Source organism: Oncorhynchus gorbuscha, linkage group LG01 (genome assembly GCF_021184085.1).
Source record: "Oncorhynchus gorbuscha isolate QuinsamMale2020 ecotype Even-year linkage group LG01, OgorEven_v1.0, whole genome shotgun sequence".
Taxonomy (NCBI): domain Eukaryota; kingdom Metazoa; phylum Chordata; class Actinopteri; order Salmoniformes; family Salmonidae; genus Oncorhynchus; species Oncorhynchus gorbuscha.
Window position 1 is genome coordinate 103,027,846 of NC_060173.1, and position 22,953 is coordinate 103,050,798.

Below are 22,953 nucleotides of genomic sequence, written 5' to 3' on the forward strand. Positions count from 1 at the left end.
CCCAACTGTTCTCTGGAAACTAAGATCCACTATTCAATTGACTTCGTGACAGGATCAGATCTGCACTGAAAAGTCCTTGAAGATTAAGTAAAAAAAAATATTGGATCTGGAGTGGAATATTAACTAACGGGTTAAACATATGTTATAAGAAAGCTGCGTTTCCATTGCTGCGCTCACAGTCACAGACAGACAAGAGAGGGACGGACTTGGACGCACGTCAAGAAGTCCACCGACCGATGCGACGCTAGTGCCAAAAACACTTCAGAAAATACACGAGAAATGGGGAAACGAAAGGGTAATGCGTGCATAGACTTTTGGAAAAATAAAGTTTTCGGAATATGTTTTTTTATTGGATGCATGGGCGGTGGATTATTGAAGGAAAGCGTTTTATGCACAAACGTTATCAATAGTTGTGACAATTGACACAAATTACGCGTTTGATAGCACTGTCTGCAACTTTCAGACGGTCGTGATAATGATGTATGCATTCAATGTTTTCACAGGATGGATCTAGGCAAATTGCTAACATATGTGCTCGATTTATAGAAATGCTGAAATACTGTATGTGTAGTGGTTGACATTTTGCCTTCAGTAACCACGTTTCCATCCACAGTTTTTATGCAAGTAAAGTGATACCATAATAACAGCTGTGATGGAAACATGAGGTTTCCGAACAATTTTATAAATGCCGACAGATGATTAGTTCATTCTACATGGTGGGATCTTTTGTGTTGGTGAAATGTATTATGCGAGAAATAGCGGTGGAAACCTTTTGTTAAAATATTGATATAATTAACCGTCATATCGAAGTAAATTTGAAGTCACGCGATGATTTGGGTGTGTGGTCCTCCCACTACAACTCGGGGAAACGTTATCTACAGATAATAAATACATGATGATGAATTTCACAGGGTGGTGAAAGTGCACGGTGATGTTCATTTTTCAATAATAATAGAGGGTGTTTTTATTCGGTACATAAAAACTTAAACGAACAAGTACATTTTGTGTGCACTATGTCAGCACTCACTTATTTTTATCCACAGGTATGTTTGGTCGAAACACACCTCTAGTGGGAAAATGCACATTTTCTTTATGTGGATTCTATAATATTTGGATGAAGATCTGTCCATTTGTCTATTTGAAGTGTTCTACTCCGCCAGCTTGCACCTTGCCTCAACATGTGTGCGTTTCTTTCGCCTCCAGAATAGCCAATTGGAATCGACATCTAGCTTGTGTTAGATTTTTACTGTAGAAAGTTCGGAAGATGTTTTCCATCACACCTGTCAATCGGCTTCTCAGACACCATCACCATTGTAAGGAAACAGATGCAAAACGCACATTTTACTGAGTGTTTGTATTAGCCTATTTTCTAATTTGGCTATCTCAAAAAACAAAGTTTATTAGCATCAACTACTTTTTTCTCTTAGACCATATTCTAATAATAATGAGTAGTCCATCATTACTTCTTATTTTATTATTAATAGTCAGTCATGTAAGAGAGTAATAATGACCATTTCCAAATGGACTTGTATTTGTCCCTCCGTGAATACTGCAATACGGGTTTGATTGCATAGTGCTCAAGTGAAAGTCTTACTCCGTCCATAGACCAGCATTAGATAATGTAGATGCAGTATGTCATGTCATGTCCTAGCCAGCCCTACAAATAGTACACCAAATCCATGATATTAATAATACACTTAATATTTGGATATTGTCTTCATAGCGTAAATACATTTAAAAAATCTTATCACATTTTATTGGTCACATGCACAGAATACAATAGGTGTAGACTTGTAACGTTAAATGCTTATGAATGTTCATTTTGAATATCATGAATTTGGAGGACTATTTATAGGGCTAGTCATGTCCATGCATCTTGTGCATACAATGCCTCTAAAATTATGTTATTTTGTGTTTACCTGACAGAGCTCAAATTGGAAATGAATGAAAGTGGAAAGACAAGCAAATCACAGGTAATATTTTATATTTCTTCGTGTTTTATTGCAAAATATATTCATGGTCATGTATTTGCGGTCGAATTGAACAGGTAAAACAATGGATATTGACTGGAAAATTCTTGGCAAGATTTCTGGGTTTTCCTCAGTTGATCATTTCAACTTTAATTTCTTCTTCAGACGTATTATTAACGTCTCTTTTCTTTGGACCACGATTAATGTCAAATTACCTGTCAGTTGCTCTTTAGTCTAATCTGTAATGTGCTGGTGTGATTAATGAATGACTCTTTATAATGTATCCTAAATGGCATCCTATTCCCTATTTAGTGTACTATTTTAGCTCTGTGGGCCCAGGTCAAAAGTACTACCCTATGTAGTGAATAGTTTGCCATTTGGGATGGAGACGTACTGACACTTGCTCAGTAGTAAAGCATTATGGACAATAGCATCAATTCCTTGTTTAACTGACATGTTAGTATGAGCCATGTATTACTCTAGAAAACACATACAGCTTTTAATGACTCTCTCTCTCTCTCTCTCTCTCTCTCTCTCTCTCTCTCTCTCTCTCTTTCTCTTTGTCTTTGTCTTTGTCTCTCTCTCTCTCTCTCTCTCTCTCTCTCTCTCTCTCTCTCTCTCTCTCTCTCTCTCTCTCTCTCTCTCTCTCTCTCTGTCTTTGTCTTTGTCTTTCGTTCTCTCTCTCTCTCTCTCTCTCTCTCTCTCTCTCTCTCTCTCTCTCTCTCTCTCTCTCTCTCTCTCTCTCTCTTTGTCTTTGTCTTTTTTCTCTCTCTCTCTCTCTCTCTCTCTCTCTCTCTCTCTCTCTCTCTCTCTCTCTCTCTCTCTCTCTCTCTCTCTCTCTCTCTCTCTCTCTCTCTCTCTCTCTCTCTCTCTCTCTCTCTTTGTCTTTGTCTTTGTCTTTGTCTTTCGCTCTCTCTCTCTCTCTCTCTCTCTCTCTCTCTCTCTCTCTCTCTCTTTGTCTTTCGTTCTCTCTCTCTCTCTCTCTCTCTCTCTCTCTCTCTCTCTCTCTTTGTCTTTGTCTTTCGCTCTCTCTCTCTCTCTCTCTCTCTCTCTCTCTCTCTCTCTCTCTCTCTCTCTCTCTCTCTCTCTCTCTCTCTCTCTCTCTCTCTCTCTCTCACTGTCTTTCGCTCTCTCTCTCTCTCTCTCTCTCTCTCTCTCTCTCTCTCTCTCTCTCTCTCTCTCTCTCTCTCTCTCTCTCTCTCTCTCTCTCTCTCTCTCTCTCTCTCTCTCTCTCTCTCTCTCTCTCTCTTTGTCTTTGTCTTTCGTTCTCTCTCTCTCTCTCTCTCTCTCTCTCTCTCTCTCTCTCTCTCTCTCTCTCTCTCTCTCTCTTTGTCTTTGTCTTTGTCTTTCGCTCTCTCTCTCTCTCTCTCTTTCCCTCTCTCTCTCTCTCTCTCTCTCTCTCTCTCTCTCTCTCTCTCTCTCTCTCTCTATTTGTCTTTGTCTTTGTCTTTCACTCTCTCTTTTTATATTTCTTTCTTTCCTCTCCTCAGAAACTATGTGGAACCAACTACCCTGTCTGCATCTCCTTCATTGTGGTGAATGAGTTCTGTGAACGCTTCTCCTACTATGGCATGAAAGGTAGGTAACCTATAATTAAGAATGGTTCTCCTAACTAGAAATAGGACAGAACTCCGGTAAATAACTTACATTGACATAGTTTTATAATTAAGAATTGTTCTCCTAACTACTCCTAACTAGAAATAGGACAGAACTCTGGTAAATAACTTACATTGACATAGTTTTATTGCCGCACAAACGTTTGGGTATGAGCCCTTCTTAAGTGTTCTAAATTATCCACTCACAGTCAGTATTGGCCCAATCAAGAGATCCCAGCAGAGGAAGCTGTGAATTATGGTGCATTGTGGAGAAATGTTGTGTGCGGGTAATGAGTCGTTGGCTCATTAACATATTTCGAGACGTGCCTTGTAAGTGGCTATATTTGTTGCACCTGTTAGTGTGAATGCTCTACCAATTGAACTGATATGTGGTAGTAGTGCCCTAACAATTTAATGTGTATTGGCGACAGAGCAGAGTAGTTCAAGAATTAACACTGTTTTGGTGTCAATATGGGTCCACAGACACAACAGTCTCCGTGTTCATTTAGTTTTCCTTTAACACTGGTGAATTTGCTGTGTAGTGTAGAGCAGGTGAGCTGGTTCTACTCTTTTTGCCTGTTTTGTGGTGGAAAACTGAGTGGGTCGAGCACAACACGTCAACCCTGTTACCCATAGATATACAGGCTAGAATAACATGTCAACCCTGTTACCCATAGATAGACAGGCTAGAATAACACGTCAACCCTGTTACCCATAGATAGACAGGCTAGAATAAAACATCAACCCTGTTACCCATAGATAGACAGGCTAGAATAACACGTCAATCAACCCTGTTACCCATAGATAGACAGGCTAGAATAACACGTCAACCCTGTTACCCATAGATAGACAGGCTAAAAAGGTTTTTAGCAATTGTATATTTTTTTGGTGAAGCTTTCATTAAATTTACCCCTCCCGATTGCACAACCAGGTTCCACTCCCCCTGTCACAAGGGGCTTTATCTCTGATTTAAGATGGAAACATCACATGATCTAGACTCCCTGTCTGACCTCTACTTTCTCTACTTCCCGAAACACACTTCTTGAAAAAGAAAATCTGTTATTGCCAAACTCTATTCAACTCTAATCAATTTATTGATAACACATTCTCTTTTACAATAAAGACCTGACCTGGGAGCAATGATATACTATATTTTTCTCTGATCCCTGGTGATCCTTATCTATTTCTCCTTACTTCCCGGCTGTGTTTGCGTGAAGCGGTGCTGACGCTGTACTTCATCAATTACCTGCATTGGAACCAGAACCTGTCCACAGCAGTGTACCATGCCTTCTCCAGCCTCTGTTACTTCACCCCTATTCTGGGGGCCCTCATTGCTGACTCCTGGCTGGGCAAGTTCAAGTGAGTTAGATGGAGAAGTCAATGCCTCCAAACCCTCAGTGGGAAATAAGGTGTCCTTTTAGATTGGAGGATGGGCTGCATTCCATTCTAGCCATAACAATGAGCCTGTCCTCAGATTTCTCCCTCCACCAGCCTCCACTGTTGTTGGTCCGATGTTGAATCTTGTTTTAGTTGACGAGAAGCTGAAGTAACTGTGAAAGTCACTACTGTGTCATGTCATCCACAGGACCATTGTTTACCTCTCTGTTGTCTATGTGCTCGGTCATGTCGTCAAGTCGGTTGGGGCCATACCGAGTGTGGGGGACTCGACCATACACACGTGAGTAGTCTGACAAATTGATTGATACAGTTGAAGTCGGAAGTCATGCACAAAGTAGATGTCCTAACCGACTTGCCAAAACTATAGTTTGTTAACAAGAAATTTGTGGAGTGGTTGAAAAACGAGTTTTAATGACTCCAACCTATGTATGTAAACAATTTCCAACAATTGTTTACAGACAGATTATTTCACTTATAATTCACCGTATCACAATTCCAGTGGGTCAGAAGTTTACATACACTAAGTTGACTGTGCCTGTGCCTTTAAACAGCTTGGAAAATTCCAGAAAATGATGTCATGGCTTTAGAAGCTAATTGACATAATTTGAGTCAATTGGAGGTGTACCTGTGGATGTATTTCAAGGCCTACCTTCAAACTCAGTGCCTCTTTGCTTGATGTCATGGGAAAATCAAAAGAAATCAGCCAAGACCTCAGAATTTTTTTTTAGACTTCCACAAGTCTGGTTCATCCTTGAGAGCAATTTCCAAATGCCTGAAGGTACAACGTTCACCTGTACAAACAATAGTATGCAAGTATAAACACCATGGGACCATGCAGCCATTATACCGCCCAGGAAGGAGACGCGTTCTGTCTCCTAGAGATGAATGTACTTTGGTTTGAAAAGTGCAAATCAATCCCAGAACAACAGCAAAAAGGACCTTGTGAAGATGCTGGTTGAAACAGGTACAAAAGTATCTATATCCACAGTAAATCGAGTCCTATATAAGCATAACCTGAAAGGCCGCTCATCAAGGAAGAAGCCACTGCTCCAAAACCACCATTAAAAAAGCCAGACTATGGTTTGCAACTGCACATGGGGACAAAGATTGTTCTCACTCTCACTCTCTCTCTCTCTCTCTCTCTCTCTCTCTCTCTCTCTCTCTCTCTCTCTCTCTCTCTCTCTCTCTCTCTCTCTCTCTCTCTCTCTCTCTCTCTCTCTCTCTCTCTCTCTCTCTCTCTCTCTCTCTCTCTCTCTGTCTCTGTCTCTCTCTCTGTCTTTCACTCTATTTCTCAGAGCATTGTCTATGGTGGGGCTGATCCTTATAGCCTTTGGTACAGGAGGCATCAAACCCTGTGTAGCAGCGTTCGGAGGTGATCAGTTTGATGAAGAACATGTAAGAGATTCTATCAGTCTAGTCTAAAATACACACCAATAATACTCTTACTGCAACATATGAGGAAGTTCTCAATCTAATACCTGTTGTTACTGAAGTATGTAGGCTTAGCTACGGAAGAATGGGATAACAATTATGCTACAAATTGAAGAAAAAAAAATTTGACCTGAAAAAGTGTCAAATGAATTGATGATATTAAACAATGTTCACCATCATTGGGTTTTGTCCCTTGTCACCTCAGACGAACGAAAGGAGGAAATTCTTCTCCATTTTCTACATGTCCATCAACGCTGGGAGTGTCTTATCGACACTCATCACTCCAATACTGAGAGGTTCGTGTCCACATTAACCTTAACCCTTATCTCAAAGGTGAAAGGCATTGAGTGCTCAGGCCTCTCAGGTGAAAGGCATTGAGGGCTCAGGCCTCTCAGGTGAAAGGCATTGAGGGCTCAGGCCTCTCAGGTGAAAGGCATTGAGGGCTCAGGTCGCTGAGGTGAAAGGCATTGAGGGCTCAGGCCTCTCAGGTGAAAGGCATTGAGGGCTCAGGCCTCTCAGGTGAAAGGCATTGAGGGCTCAGGCCTCTCAGGTGAAAGGCATTGAGGGCTCAGGCCTCTCAGGTGAAAGGCATTGAGGGCTCAGGCCTCTCAGGTGAAAGGCATTGAGGGCTCAGGCCTCTCAGGTGAAAGGCATTGAGGGCTCAGGCCTCTCAGGTGAAAGGCATTGAGGGCTCAGGCCTCTCAGGTGAAAGGCATTGAGGGCTCAGGCCTCTGAGGTGAAAGGCATTGAGGGCTCAGGCCTCTGCCTTTGCTCATGGCTGCTGCTGTGTGTTCCTGCACTTACAGGAAATGTGCAGTGTTTTGGCGGTGACTGCTACGCTCTTGCTTTCGGAGTACCAGCCATTTTGATGGTCATTGCTCTAGGTGAGTGTGCTCTCTTCTTCACACCTTATCTAATCAAGCTAGTCTGGGTTTCTGTTGCATACTTGGAGTAGAATATACCCAATGGGTAAACCTGGTTGAAATGACATTATTAAATGACCAGATTACAACCTTGCCGGCTGGGGGTACAGTATGTATTGAATACATTCAGCACAGACCTGGTTGTGCAGCAGGCTTGTATACACGAGCTACTGCACTATTCATATAGCCAAGCTACCATTATGGGTCACACCAGGGGGGATGTGGCCCCTCGAGTTGGAAAGCAGGATTTTGTTTTTATGGCACATGCTTTAGTGAGGTAGAGGCAGTGAACACTAAATCCCATATGGATCGAGAGGAATGGGATTCAGAGGCAGTCATCAGAAAGATCCTAGTGGACCACAGAGGCAGTCATCAGAAAGATCCTAGTGGACCACAGAGGCAGTCATCAGAAAGATCCTAGTGGACCACAGAGGCAGTCATCAGAAAGATCCTAGTGGACCACAGAGGCAGTCATCAGAAAGATCCTAGTGGACCACAGAGGCAGTCATCAGAAAGATCCTAGTGGACCACAGAGGCAGTCATCAGAAAGATCCTAGTGGCAGGACTACAGAGGCAGTCATCAGAAAGATCCTAGTGGACCACAGAGGCAGTCATCAGAAAGATCCTAGTGGACCACAGAGGCAGTCATCAGAAAGATCCTAGTGGACCACAGAGGCAGTCATCAGAAAGATCCTAGTGGACCACAGAGGCAGTCATCAGAAAGATCCTAGTGGACCACAGAGGCAGTCATCAGAAAGATCCTAGTGGACCACAGAGGCAGTCATCAGAAAGATCCTAGTGGCAGGACTACAGAGGCAGTCATCAGAAAGATCCTAGTGGCAGGACTACAGAGGCAGTCATCAGAAAGATCCTAGTGGCAGGACCACAGAGGCAGTCATCAGAAAGATCCTAGTGGACCACAGAGGCAGTCATCAGAAAGATCCTAGTGGCAGGACCACAGAGGCAGTCATCAGAAAGATCCTAGTGGACCACAGAGGCAGTCATCAGAAAGATCCTAGTGGACCACAGAGGCAGTCATCAGAAAGATCCTAGTGGCAGGACCACAGAGGCAGTCATCAGAAAGATCCTAGTGGCAGGACCACAGAGGCAGTCATCAGAAAGATCCTAGTGGCAGGACCACAGAGGCAGTCATCAGAAAGATCCTAGTGGACTACAGAGGCAGTCATCAGAAAGATCCTAGTGGCAGGACTACAGAGGCAGTCATCAGAAAGATCCTAGTGGACCACAGAGGCAGTCATCAGAAAGATCCTAGTGGCAGGACTACAGAGGCAGTCATCAGAAAGATCCTAGTGGACCACAGAGGCAGTCATCAGAAAGATCCTAGTGGACTACAGAGGCAGTCATCAGAAAGATCCTAGTGGCAGGACTACAGAGGCAGTCATCAGAAAGATCTTAGTGGACCACAGAGGCAGTCATCAGAAAGATCCTAGTGGCAGGACTACAGAGGCAGTCATCAGAAAGATCCTAGTGGCAGGACTACAGAGGCAGTCATCAGAAAGATCCTAGTGGACTACAGAGGCAGTCATCAGAAAGATCCTAGTGGCAGGACTACAGAGGCAGTCATCAGAAAGATCCTAGTGGACTACAGAGGCAGTCATCAGAAAGATCCTAGTGGCAGGACTACAGAGGCAGTCATCAGAAAGATCCTAGTGGACCACAGAGGCAGTCATCAGAAAGATCCTAGTGGCAGGACCACAGAGGCAGTCATCAGAAAGATCCTAGTGGACCACAGAGGCAGTCATCAGAAAGATCCTAGTGGCAGGACTACAGAGGCAGTCATCAGAAAGATCCTAGTGGACTACAGAGGCAGTCATCAGAAAGATCCTAGTGGCAGGACTACAGAGGCAGTCATCAGAAAGATCCTAGTGGACCACAGAGGCAGTCATCAGAAAGATCCTAGTGGACCACAGAGGCAGTCATCAGAAAGATCCTAGTGGACCACAGAGGTGTGTAAACATGGCTCCTCGCCAGTCAAAACAACCCAGAACTGTGTTACACACACACATACATACATACATACATATATACACTGCTCAAAAAAATAAAGGGAACACTTAAACAACACAATGTAACTCCAAGTCAATCACACTTCTGTGAAATCAAACTGTCCACTTAGGAAGCAACACTGATTGACAATAAATTTCACATGCTGTTGTGCAAATGGAATAGACAACAGATGGAAATTATAGGCAACTAGCAAGACACCCCCAATAAAGGAGTGGTTCTGCAGGTGATAACCACAGACCACTTCTCAGTTCGTATGCTTCCTGGCTGATGTTTTGGTCACTTTTGAATGCTGGCGGTGCTTTCACTCTAGTGGTAGCATGAGACGGAGTCTACAACCCACACAAGTGGCTCAGGTAGTGCAGCTCATCCAGGATGGCACATCAATGCGAGCTGTGGCAAGAAGGTTTGCTGTGTCTGTCAGCGTAGTGTCCAGAGCATGGAGGCGCCACCAGGAGACAGGCCAGTACATCAGGAGACGTGGAGGAGGCCGTAGGAGGACAACAACCCAGCAGCAAGACCGCTACCTCTGCCTTTGTGCAAGGAGGAGCAGGAGGAGCACTGCCAGAGCCCTGCAAAATGACCTCCAGCATGTGTCTGCTCAAACGGTCAGAAACAGACTCCATGAGGGTGGTATGAGGGCCTGACGTCCACAGGTGGGGTTTGTGCTTATACAGCCCAACACCATACAGGACGTTTGGCATTTGCCAGAGAACACCAAGATTGGCAAATTCGCCACTGGCGCCCTGTGCTCTTCACAGATGAAAGCAGGTTCACACTGAGCACATGTGACAGTCTGGAGACGCCGTGGAGAACGTTCTGCTGCCTGCAACATCCTCCAGCATGACCGGTTTGGTGGTGGGTCAGTCATGGTGTGGGGTGGCATTTCTTTGGGGGGCCGCACAGCCCTCCATGTGCTCGCCAGACGTAGCCTGACTGCCATTATGTACCGAGATGAGATCCTCAGACCCTTTGTGAGACCATATGCTGGTGTGGTTGACCCTGGGTTCCTCCTAATGCAAGACAATGCAAGATCAATGCTAGACCTCATGTGGCTGGAGTGTGTCAGCAGTTCCTGCAAGAGGAAGGCATTGATGCTATGGACTGGCCCACCCGTTCCCCAGACCTGAATCCAATTGAGCACATCTGGGACATCATGTCTCGCTCCATGCTTTAGTCCAGGTCTGGGAGGAGATCCCTCGGGAGACCATCTGCCACCTCATCAGGAGCATGCCCAGGCGTGGTAGGGAGGTCATACAGGCACGTGGAGGTCACACACACTACTGAGCCTCATTTAGACTTGTTTTAAGGACATTATATCAAAGATGGATCAGCCTGTAGTGTGGTTTTCCACTTTAAGTTTGAGTGTGACTCCAAATCCAGACCTCCATGGGTTGATAAATTTGATTTCCATTGATTATTGTTGTGTGATTTTGTTGTTAGCACATTAAACTATGTAAAGAAAAAAGTATTTCATTCATTCAGATCTAGGATGTGTTATTTTATTGTTCCCTTTATTTGGTCCTGGTCCTTCTGTAGCTCAGTTGGTAGAGCATGGCGCTTGTAATGCCAGGGTAGTGGGTTTGATCCCCGGGACCACCCATACGTAGAATGTATGCACACATGACTGTAAGTCGCTTTGGATAAAAGCGTCTGCTAAATGGCATTTATTATTATTATTATTATTATTTTTTTGAGCAATGTATATACACACACACACGCGCACACACACACGCGCACACACACACGCGCACACACACACACACACACACACACACACACACACACACACACACACACACACACACACACACACACACACACACACACACACACACACACACACACACACACACACACACACACACACACACACACACACACTTTTTTCAACCAATGAAAATATAGTCTGAAGGTATTTTGGCTAGTTGGTTTTAGCGCCTGGGTTGAAAAAATGGCACACACCAAGATAACACACATCATCAACACTTTGTGTTAGACAAGTAGTTTACTCTAACAGGGAGTGTGTTTCATCTTTACCTTTAGCCCTTACCTTTAGATGACCAGGGATAGAAATGCCAAAAACCCACTCTAGGAACTCCTAGAATTCAGTTTTACAGGAACTCCTAGAATTCAGTTTTACAGGAACTTCTAGAATTCAGTTTTACAGGAACTCCTAGAATCTACAGTTTTACAGGAATTCCTAGAATTCAGTTTTACAGGAACTCCTAGAATTCAGTTTTACAGGAACTCCTAGAATTCAGTTTTACATGTCAAAAGGTTTTCAACGAGGGAACTCATTTCCCCTTGGATCTGACAGAAAGACAGTATTGATGGTATTTTGTTTTGCGGTCAGGCAAGGCTCTTTGGAGGATTTAAAAAAAATTGCGATAGTACATTTACAATCAGTAAATTCTACTCAACATCTACTCAAATGTGTCTATGTCTTTGTAGTCGTGTTCATCTCTGGAAGTGGGATGTATAAGAAGAGTCCACCTGAGGGGAACGTCTTATTGGATGTGTGTCGGTGCCTGGGGGTAAGTCATTCACCTCTCTCAACAGTCACACATTTCCATAGAAGGATGAGTCTCTTGTGGCAGATTAACATTGCTGGCTAGTACACTCAAGATCTGGCTCTGGGTTCTGAGATAATGGAAAGATAAACAACTGACAAATACTACCCCTGGGCTTACTACTGGTCCATGACTGCTCCTGTTCGCTCCATCCTACAGTTGGCCATCAAGAACCGGTGGATGAGTTCTAAGTATGACTCTAAGAGGAAACACTGGCTGGACTGGGCAGAGGAGAAGTATCCGGTATGATTATCAAGATTGAAATAACTCCAGTGAGGACTATAATCACTTCATGGAGCTTGTAACTGTCCCATTAACAATGTTTCAGATTATAATAGGATAATATAATATAAAGATGAGGAACATTTATGGCGATCTGGCTTACAGGTAAAAGGTATGTATCCATTCTAAGGAGAAGGTATATGTGAATGTATGAAGAAGTTCTGGTGAAATGGACCCATACTGTCTGTTCTCCTACTGTATGTGCTTCTCTACAGAAACGTCTGATCCATGAGATTAAGATGGTCCTGAGGGTTCTGGTGCTCTTCATCCCTCTGCCCATGTTCTGGGCTCTGTTTGACCAGCAGGTAAGGATCCAATGCTTACCCTAACCCGAACCAGCTTGGACCTTCCTAAATAGAACAGTAACCACCACCCTAACTGTTAAAAAGCCTCTAAACAGGACCTTTCATGGTTCCCAAACCCAGGATTCAGGCCAATACAGTAGAAACGGACCAAGTAAAGACAAAACGGTTTGAAATTACATAATTTCAACCAGATTACAACTCTTTACTTTTTTTAAAATGATATTATTTCAACAAGCTTTGCCCTCTGGGACCCCAAGTTCTGCTTGCCTCAATACTTGATCTTGAGGCATTGTTCTGTTGTCTCCTCTCATCTCCTCTCTCCTCCTCCCCTCTGGTCAACGACCAAACAACACCACAATAACAACTGATTAAGAAAAAGTGCAAACCCCAAAACCCCATCCATCCAACCTTCTCTAACCCAGAGTCCCTGGGCACATTCCTCTGATAAACACTGTGATTAAATCTAACAAGAAGAACAAAAACCACCATCTTAGTTTTAATGAAGGGAATCTATATTGTTTATAGGCCATAACATTTTGTTTGGCTTTGCTTTAGGCATGTTAGAAGCCAAGGACATGTTGGATTGATGAGGTCTGATTATACCATTGAAGTGAATGGTGATGACGAAGCAGCTATCCAGTGCTATAGAATACAGGATAACATGATAACATTTAGCCTTCTTTGTTATATGGTACTATAGGGATCCCGCTGGACTCTCCAGGCCACCCGGATGAACATGGCCTTTGTAAGTTCATTTTCTTTCAATGTACAGGACTTTACAACAGTGGTAGGAGTCTCGTAGTGAATGGCCTTCGTAAGTTCCTTTCCTTTTCTAGCTTTTGAAACGGTGTAACAATGTGCCCTACAACTGTGGGAAAAACCCAAGTGTACAACATTTATGATTTCATAGTATTTTGCATTGTTTTACTATCGTTGACTGTAAACTGAAATAGAAATCTTGTTTGGAATCTGTCTCTATGTTACAGGGATCAGCATTCGTTCTGAAGCCTGATCAAATGCAGGTGCCTGGAGCTTCTTACTCTCTTCCTAGTATTCTATAGTGCATTACAACTGCTGGCGATGTTTATACTGTACCTGTAACCATAGGTTCTCTCTATAATGGCTTTGAATAAGACCAAGCGTGTTCTCTCCTGAACCCAAACCCTTTTATAATGCACGTTATCACCATAATGCTATCTCGCTATTGACTAAATCAATTGTGCAAGAATATTTACTGGTGTCTTTTCTAAGTTTGCTTCAGCAACCAATATTATTTGATGGTATTTTTTGTTGTGATTTTATATTGAGTCATCAGAAGCTTCCCTGTGTTTTGTTCTTCCTGGTTCTTTCAGATGTTAAACGCTCTGCTGATCCTGATGTTTGTGCCTATCTTTGACGTGGTTGTCTACCCACTCATAGGCCTGTGCAGGATCAATCTCACGTGAGTGGACCATGGCTGTGTCTGAAAACGTTACTATGCAGCTGTCAAATCCTTGCTTCCTCTGTCCTTATTTCCTCACTCTGTCTCAAAGCTCATTGGACAAGGATACCGTAGGGAGCTTGGACCTCGGCTCTTGGATCCTCACTTCCAATGAGCTTCAAGAGGAATTGTGGAAACGGAGGAAGAAAGGGTTTGACGGCTGGACACTACAGTCTTCAACAGTAGTTGAAGGCTGTTTGGGGAGGCAGGTAGCCTAGTGGTTAGAGTGTTGGGCCAGTAACCTAAAAGGTTGCTGGATCAAATCCCTGAGCTGACAAGGTAAAAACCTGTCGTTCTGCCCCTGAACACGGCAGTTAACCCACTGTTCCCCGATAGGCCATTATTGTAAATAAGAATGTGCTCTTAACTGACTTGCCTTGTTAAATAAAAAACAGTCATCATTCATGAGTAAGGAATGGGGCAAGAACAAGCATGTGGGTTGGGCAACATTTTTGATGCGCCTCTTGGTCATAAAGAAAATGTTTGTAGCTGATTTTCTACAGTACCTTGTGATCTTATCAAATCACTGAGATGATAAGTGGAAGATACGCTCAAACAATGTTGTGCAAGCATCTTATGTAGTCCTACAGAAAGATGAAACAATTCACCGCATTAATCATTTCTAAGAATAGAAACCGTTGTTACTGTGTAGTTCTGTGTAGTAGGGACAAAATTGAACAATGTGCGTTGACTCAAAGTTGTCTTGTTGGAGTCCATAGGAGTGTGGTTTAGAGACAGAATGCCTGATACGTCTCCATCTCCCCTTTAGAGACAGAATGCCTGACACGTCTCCATCTCCCCTTTAGAGACAGAATGCCTGATACGTCTCCATCTCCCCTTTAGAGACAGAATGCCTGACACGTCTCCATCTTCCCTTTAGAGACAGAATGCCTGATACGTCTCCATCTCCCCTTTAGAGACATAATGCCTGATACGTCTCCATCTCCCCTTGAGAGACAGAATGCCTGATACGTCTACATTTACATTTACATTTAAGTCATTTAGCAGACGCTCTTATCCAGAGCGACTTACAAATTGGTGCATTCACCTTATGACATCCAGTGGAACAGTCATTTTACAATAGTGCATCTAAATCTTAAAGGGGGGGGGGGTGAGAAGGATTACTTTATCCTATCCTAGGTATTCCTTAAAGAGGTGGGGTTTCAGGTGTCTCCGGAAGGTGGTGATTGACTCAGCTGTCCTGGTGTCGTGAGGGAGTTTGTTCCACCATTGGGGGGCCAGAGCAGCGAACAGTTTTGACTGGGCTGAGCGGGAACTGTACTTCCTCAGTGGTAGGGAGGCGAGCAGGCCAGAGGTGGATGAACGCAGTGCCCTTGTTTGGGTGTAGGGCCTGATCAGAGCCTGGAGGTACTGAGGTGCCGTTCCCCTCACAGCTCCGTAGGCAAGCACCATGGTCTTGTAGCGGATGCGAGCTTCAACTGGAAGCCAGTGGAGAGAGCGGAGGAGCGGGGTGACGTGAGAGAACTTGGGAAGGTTGAACACCAGACGGGCTGCGGCGTTCTGGATGAGTTGTAGGGGTTTAATGGCACAGGCAGGGAGCCCAGCCAACAGCGAGTTGCAGTAATCCAGACGGGAGATGACAAGTGCCTGGATTAGGACCTGCGTCGCTTCCTGTGTGAGGCAGGGTCGTACTCTGCGGATGTTGTAGAGCATGAACCTACAGGAACGGGCCACCGCCTTGATGTTAGTTGAGAACGACAGGGTGTTGTCCAGGATTACGCCAAGGTTCTTAGCGCTCTGGGAGGAGGACACAATGGAGTTGTCAACTGTGATGGCGAGATCATGGAACGGGCAGTCCTTCCCCGGGAGGAAGAGCAGCTCCGTCTTGCCGAGGTTCAGCTCGAGGTGGTGATCCGTCATCCACACTGATATGTCTGCCAGACATGCAGAGATGCGATTCGCCACCTGGTCATCAGAAGGGGGAAAGGAGAAGATTAATTGTGTGTCGTCTGCATAGCAATGATAGGAGAGACCATGTGAGGTTATGACAGAGCCAAGTGACTTGGTGTATAGCGAGAATAGGAGAGGGCCTAGAACAGAGCCCTGGGGGACACCAGTGGTGAGAGCGCGTGGTGAGGAGACAGATTCTCGCCACGCCACCTGGTAGGAGCGACCTGTCAGGTAGGACGCAATCCAAGCATGGGCCGCGCCGGAGATGCCCAACTTGGAGAGGGTGGAGAGGATTTGATGGTTCACAGTATCGAAGGCAGCCGATAGGTCTAGAAGGATGAGAGCAGAGGAGAGAGAGTTAGCTTTAGCGGTGCGGAGCGCCTCCGTGATACAGAGAAGAGCAGTCTCAGTTGAATGATTAGTCTTGAAACCTGACTGATTTGGATCAAGAAGGTCATTCTGGGAGAGATAGCGGGAGAGCTGGCCAAGGACGGCACGTTCAAGAGTTTTGGAGAGAAAAGAAAGAAGGGATACTGGTCTGTAGTTGTTGACATCGGAGGGATCGAGTGTAGGTTTTTTCAGAAGGGGTGCAACTCTCGCTCTCTTGAAGACGGAAGGGACGTAGCCAGCGGTCAGGGATGAGTTGATGAGCGAGGTGAGGTAAGGGAGAAGGTCTCCGGAAATGGTCTGGAGAGGAGGGGATAGGGTCAAGCGGGCAGGTTGTTGGGCGGCCGGCCGTCACAAGACGCGAGATTTCATCTGGAGAGAGAGGGGAGAAAGAGGTCAGAGCACAGGGTAGGGCAGTGTGAGCAGAACCAGCGGTGTCGTTTGACTTAGCAAACGAGGATCGGATGTCGTCGACCTTCTTTTCAAAATGGTTGACGAAGTCATCTGCAGAGAGGGGGGGAGGAAGATTCAGGAGGGAGGAGAAGGTGGCAAAGAGCTTCCTAGGGTTAGGGGCAGAAGCTTGGAATTTAGAGTGGTAGAAAGTGGCTTTAGCAGCAGAGACAGAAGAGGAAAATGTAGAGAGGAGGGAGCGAAAGGATGCCAGGTCCGCAGGGAGGCGAGTTTTCCTCCATTTCCGCTCGGCTACCCGGAGCCCTGTTCTGTGCGCTCGCAATGAGTCGTCGAGCCACGGAGCGGGAGGGGAGGACCGAGCCGGCCTGGAGGATAGGGGGCATAGAGAGTCAAAGGATGCAGAAAGGGAGGAGAGGAGGGTTGAGGAGGCAGAATCAGGAGATAGGTTGGAGAAGGTTTGAGCAGAGGGAAGAGATGATAGGATGGAAGAGGAGAGAGTAGCGGGGGAGAGAGAGCGAAGTTTGGGACGGCGCGATACCATCCGAGTAGGGGCAGTGTGGGAAGTGTTGGATGAGAGCGAGAGGGAAAAGGATACAAGGTAGTGGTCGGAGACTTGGAGGGGAGTTGCAATGAGGTTAGTGGAAGAACAGCATCTAGTAAAGATGAGGTCGAGCGTATTGCCTGCCTTGTGAGTAGGGGGGGAAGGTGAGAGGGTGAGGTCAAAAGAGGAGAGGAGTGGAAAGAAGGAGGCAGAGAGCAATGAGTCAAAGGTAGACGTGGGGAGGTTAAAGACGCCCAGAACTGTGAGAGGTGAGCCGTCCTCAGGAAAGGAGCTTATCAAGGCATCAAGCTCATTGATGAACTCTCCGAGGGAACCTGGAGGGCGATAAATGATAAGGATGTTAAGCTTGAAAGGGCTGGTAACTGTGACAGCATGGAATTCAAAGGAGGCGATAGACAGATGGGTAAGGGGAGAAAGAGAGAATGACCACTTCGGAGAGATGAGGATCCCGGTGCCACCACCCCGCTGACCAGAAGCTCTCGGGGTGTGCGAGAACACGTGGGCGGACGAAGAGAGAGCAGTAGGAGTGGCAGTGTTATCTGTGGTGATCCATGTTTCCGTCAGTGCCAAGAAGTCGAGGGACTGGAGGGAGGCATAGGCTGAGATGATCTCTGCCTTGTTGGCCGCAGATCGGCAGTTCCAGAGGCTACCGGAGACCTGGAACTCCACGTGGGCCGTGCGCGCTGGGACCACCAGATTAGGGTGGCCGCGGCCACGCGGTGTGGAGCGTTTGTATGGTCTGACTTTAGCAGCAGAGACAGCAGAGAGCAGAGACAGAATGCTTGATACGTCTCCATCTCCCCTTTAGAGACATAATGCCTGATACGTCTCCATCTCCCCTTTGGAGACATAATGCCTGATACGTCTCCATCTCCCCTTTAGAGACAGAATGCCTGATACGTCTCCATCTCCCCTTTAGAGACATAATGTCTGATAAGTCTCCATCTCCCCTTTAGAGACATAATGTCTGATACGTCTCCATCTCCCCTTGAGAGACAGAATGTCTGATACGTCTCCATCTCCCCTTGAGAGACAGAATGCCTGATACGTCTCCATCTCCCCTTGAGAGACAGAATGTCTGATACGTCTCCATCTCCCCTTTAGAGACAGAATGTCTGATACGTCTCCATCTCCCCTTGAGAGACAGAATGCCTGATACGTCTCCATCTCCCCTTAGGCCGCTGAAGAAGATGGCTGTTGGTATGATCTTTGCAGCGCTGGCCTTCGGTGCTGCCACCTTGGTGGAGGTCAACGTCATGGTAAGACACAGCATCTCTGGCAGAGGAGGCTGGTGGTAGGAGCTATAGGCGTATTGTAATGGCTGGAATTGAATAAATGGAACCGTATCCAACAAATGGAAACCACATTAGACTCCGTTACATTAATTCCATTCCAGTCATTACAATGAGCCCATCCTACTATAGCTCCTCCCACCAGCCTCCTCTGATCTTTGGGGGACTTCACTTCCGTAAGTGACACTCCAGGTCATCTTTTTTTGCAGTTGCGCTGCATAGATGGTCTGATCTCACAATGCCTGGAGAAGTGTTTAGCAGGAACAACATTAATATTTTGCAACTGTAAAAATGAAATCCACCTGGATTGCCACCTTTGAAACAGAGCCAATCACCTGTCTTCTGATGTCCCCTCTCTCTCTATTCCTCTGCTAGAAAACGGTGGTGGAGCCTGCACCTCGTGGACGGTGTCTGCTACAGGTCTACAACCTGGCTGACAGTGACGTCAAACTAAGCATCCCTGGGAGTAACCTATTCTCACAACCTATCAAATCCTATGAGGTAAACTGGGCTGGGGAGTTTTACCCTAGTTTTACTCTGCTACGCTAATAATGCTGTGACTAATAATCAACCTTGACTTCATAGAAAGCAGACCTACCAGATAGGATTGCCATATGAGAAATGGCTGTAGACTCCGTAGACGCTCCATAGTCTGACTCCATAGGAATCTACAGCTACATCTCACGGCAACAGATGTGCGTTCTGAGGTCAACAGGTCCATTGTTCTACAGCTATTACAGCCAGACCTGGGTTCAAATACTATTTGAAATCTTTCAAAAACGTTGTGTTTGCTTTATCCTGGAGTTTGCCGTTGTGCAACTATTTGATTGGTTCCATTGTGCCAGGAAAGCTCGATCAGGCCCCGTTAATAATTGTAAAAATATTTGAACGCAGGTCTGATTAGAGCTGAACGTTAATCATGGCAATACATGTAATACACATGCCTCTATGTCTATCAGGATCCTCAAGCATATCAGCATCTTGAACTGGGGGGACACAACAAGACCATCACTGTGGGGATCAATCACAATGGACACTTTCATGAGTGTAGAGAGACTTTCACAGAGCAGAAAGCCTACAGTCTCGTCCTGCACAGCAAAACCTCGGGAATAGTGTGTCAACTAGTGAGTCTGAAGTTCACACTATAATCTTACAGTCACTACAGAAATCATTTCTGTGTTTGCAATCTGTTTCTGTTTTCATTTTTTTAATAATATAGGCGACAGACAACATACTTAAAAGTGAAAAAATGGAAGCATACCTGAGGTAATTATGTGTTTATGTTTGAATTGAAATAGGAGACGGAATAATTCTCCATTGGAAAGACTGACTTCCGTTAGTTCAGTGAATACGCTGCAAAGATTCAAGTATTGCTCTAACAGGTTCATTAACACGCGGAGTGAGGCTGTGAACGTAACGATGGCTGGTGTGGACTTTCACGTACCCGCTGACTATGGCATATCTCCCAATAAGAGTGTGGAAAGAAAGGAGTGAGTGGCCATATTTGTGTTCCATTGCAGTTCATCTTAAAATAGTGTAAAGTGTCCCTTCCTAGGCCACTGACAAAGCATTCAGGAATTGATATTCCTCATTTTCTAACATTGAACATCTGACTAATGTAGTAATAAATTAGAAATAGATACAGTCCACAGGAGGCTGGTGGCACCTTAATTGGAGAGGACGGGCTCGTGGTAATGGCTGGAGCAGAATACGTGGAATGGTATCAAATACTTCAAGCACGTGGTTTCCATATGGTTGATACCATTCCATATGCTCCATTCCAATACATTATTATGAGCCGTCCTCCCCTCAGCAGCCTCCACTGATATAGTCAGTGCTAGATCACATCACAGTATCCACAGATCTCTTTTACCTCTGCCCTCTCTAAATCCTTCACCTATGCCATCTCTCACAGGTATACAAGCGTGAGGTGTACATCAGGCTCACAGGATTTCTCCATCAACCTGGGCCTGCTCGACTCTGGAGCTTCATACACAGTCATCCTCAAAGGGGTGAGTCATCCCACTGCTTATACATGAGATCACAAAATACCATACTGTAGCTACTATTAAGTGCTGCCTGCTATGGCCTGAAACCACATTGGCAGTAGAAATACATGGACTAGCACAGTACTAGCTACCTAGTAAGTTACACTTACTAAAGATCCCTGCGGGAATTGAACCCACGACCTTGGCATTGCTCACATCGTCAGTGCCCGCTCTGGTAGACAGTACTCATAACTTCCTTTACTTTTTTCCAGGGCTCTGGAGACATCATTCCCCAGAAGATGGAGGATGTGAAGGTTATTATTTCTCTTCTTTTCTCTCTGCTTTGTTGGGAAGGGCCTGTAAGTATGAATTTTACAGCTAGTCTACATCTGTTTACGAAGCATGTGATTCAATTATTTTTGATTTGATTTGTGAAGGCCAACAATGTTCACATAGCCTGGCAGATCCCCCAGTATGCCCTGATGACAGCAGGAGAAGTCATGTTCTCCATCCCAGGCATCGAGTTCTCCTATTCACAGGTCAGTAGGTATCCAGTGATTGTTGATTGAGTATTGGTTGAGTATTGACTAATAAACCTCAAATGCTTACTTAGGCACCTCTGTAGATCTGAAAGAATTGGTGTCCAGTATGATGAACACTTCTACCAACCAGAAACCTTTCAGATCTACTAGAAGTGGCTAGGGAGTATAGACAGCTACGGGTTGATTACTAGGAATTCAGCCTCTACAAGGAGATCATGTTTGAGTGAAGAACATGTGATATGCTTTTCCCTGCCAATGATAAACAATATCTAGGTCTATATTCAATACAGGCCCCAGCCAACATGAAGTCACTGCTGCAGGCCGGCTGGCTGCTGACTGTAGCCTTTGGCAATGTCATTGTGCTAATCGTAGCAGAGGGGGCAGGTCTGGATCAGGTAAGTCCCAGTGGTAGAAGACGGTTTTTACTGTGCCTTTTAGGAAGCCTTGTCAGTGCGCCATTGAACCCATAGACCTCATAAAACCGTTAAAAAGAGTCAAACAGAGCAGTGTCTGCAGTAGTCCACTAGAGGGAAACCAATCACAACAATAAGAATGGCTAGTTCCCTTTCTCTCTCCAGCTTGAGTAGCGAGTACACCAGGATAATAAATATGGCTATCAAATAACAACCATAGTCCCCAGTGTTAAATGTGTTTAACATTGATTCTGACATTCTCAGTGGATGGAGTTCCTGCTGTTCGCTGGCCTCCTGGTGGCAGTCTGCATCATCTTCTCCATCATGGCTTACTTCTACACCTACGTAGACCCAGGCGAGCTAGACAAGCTGTTCCCAGACAAGACAGTCAATGAGGATGAAGATGACCTGAAGAAGGACCAGACAGACGACACTATGTACTTGAACTCAATAGAGAAGAGCACCAATATGTAGTCTGGTGACTGGATTCAGAGTATTTCCCTCTTAGGAGATTTGTAAGTCCCCAGTTTGTTTTATACATTTGTAAATCGAAGCAAAGTATTAAGATATGGGGATTGAGTGTATTGTACTTGCTGAACCTTACTGTATGTTGTTAGTTATTGTCACACCCTGTCTGTGTGATCTTATAGTATGGACTAACCACAGTCAGCACTCCAACTGGGACACTTCTCAAAATCTGGAGGTCAAACCAGGACCGGTGGTAACAAAACACATTGTTCAAACGCTGTATTTTATGTGAATTTAGAAAATGTTACTGAACATAATAGAATGATCTGTAGTCCCCTGTTTACAATGATGTTCAAAGATGAAAACAACAGACTCTTGTAGTTGATAAACAGAACATTGTGAAAAGGGTCCTTCTTTAGCAATCATGAAACTTAAGGATTTTGGTTACTAGTAGAACCATTTTTACTAGTAGAACCATTTTTACTAGTTACTAGTAGAACCATTTTTACTAGTTACTAGTAGAACCATTTTTACTAGTGGCCTAGATTCATTTCCATCCCTGCTCTTTAGACTGGCTACCTGAGACAAATACTGGAGTAGACTTAACTCCAGTAATACTTGACTAAAAGAGCCTCATTCAAATGACAAACTATGAGTCAAGTGTGTCCTAATCATTTGATAGATAGACCTTCATAAAACGTTCCACTCCTGGGAAGCATTTCTCTCATTTTACTCTTGTGGTACGTAAATAAAAATGTGTAAATTTCTCTGAATATGATATAATTCTGTTTCTGAAATCTTGCTACTCTTACGTTTTTGCAGGACTACCTCATTGTTGGTGGCGCTTACATGTTTCTAGTCTTTATTCATTCAGCTTTGGTTTCCTTCCCTTGTCACAGACCCAGGACTATAGAGAGAGACAGAAAAATAACACATCACTTCCTGGTAACTGGGCCATAACACATCATTACTCCTTAGACAGCATTCATTAATCACA

At 44.8% G+C, this 22,953-nt stretch overlaps 1 protein-coding gene across 4 annotated transcripts; it reads left to right on the forward strand.

Moving 5' to 3' along the window:
- Positions 1-92: 92 nt before the first annotated feature.
- On the forward strand, positions 93-22,729 carry LOC124047797 (solute carrier family 15 member 2-like). 4 transcript variants are annotated; one of them, XM_046368119.1, is made up of 25 exons: positions 93-295; positions 1,927-1,973; positions 3,461-3,548; positions 4,783-4,924; positions 5,151-5,243; positions 6,259-6,358; positions 6,600-6,690; positions 7,201-7,278; positions 11,797-11,879; positions 12,075-12,158; positions 12,413-12,502; positions 13,203-13,247; positions 13,489-13,524; positions 13,855-13,943; positions 18,431-18,512; positions 18,921-19,046; positions 19,505-19,669; positions 19,765-19,811; positions 19,928-20,035; positions 20,461-20,557; positions 20,806-20,847; positions 20,971-21,072; positions 21,366-21,470; positions 21,753-22,003; positions 22,139-22,729. In XM_046368119.1, exons 1-24 carry the CDS (start codon positions 280-282, stop codon positions 21,960-21,962), a joined length of 2,166 nt encoding a protein of 721 aa, XP_046224075.1. In that variant the 5' UTR covers positions 93-279; the 3' UTR covers positions 21,963-22,003; positions 22,139-22,729. The 4 variants fall into 4 exon arrangements, with proteins under 4 accessions (XP_046224075.1, XP_046224067.1, XP_046224082.1 ...); XM_046368111.1 differs by having other exon boundaries at positions 21,753-22,729; XM_046368126.1 differs by lacking the exon at positions 93-295 and adding an exon at positions 1,205-1,313 and having other exon boundaries at positions 21,753-22,729.
- The last annotated feature ends 224 nt before the right edge of the window (positions 22,730-22,953 follow it).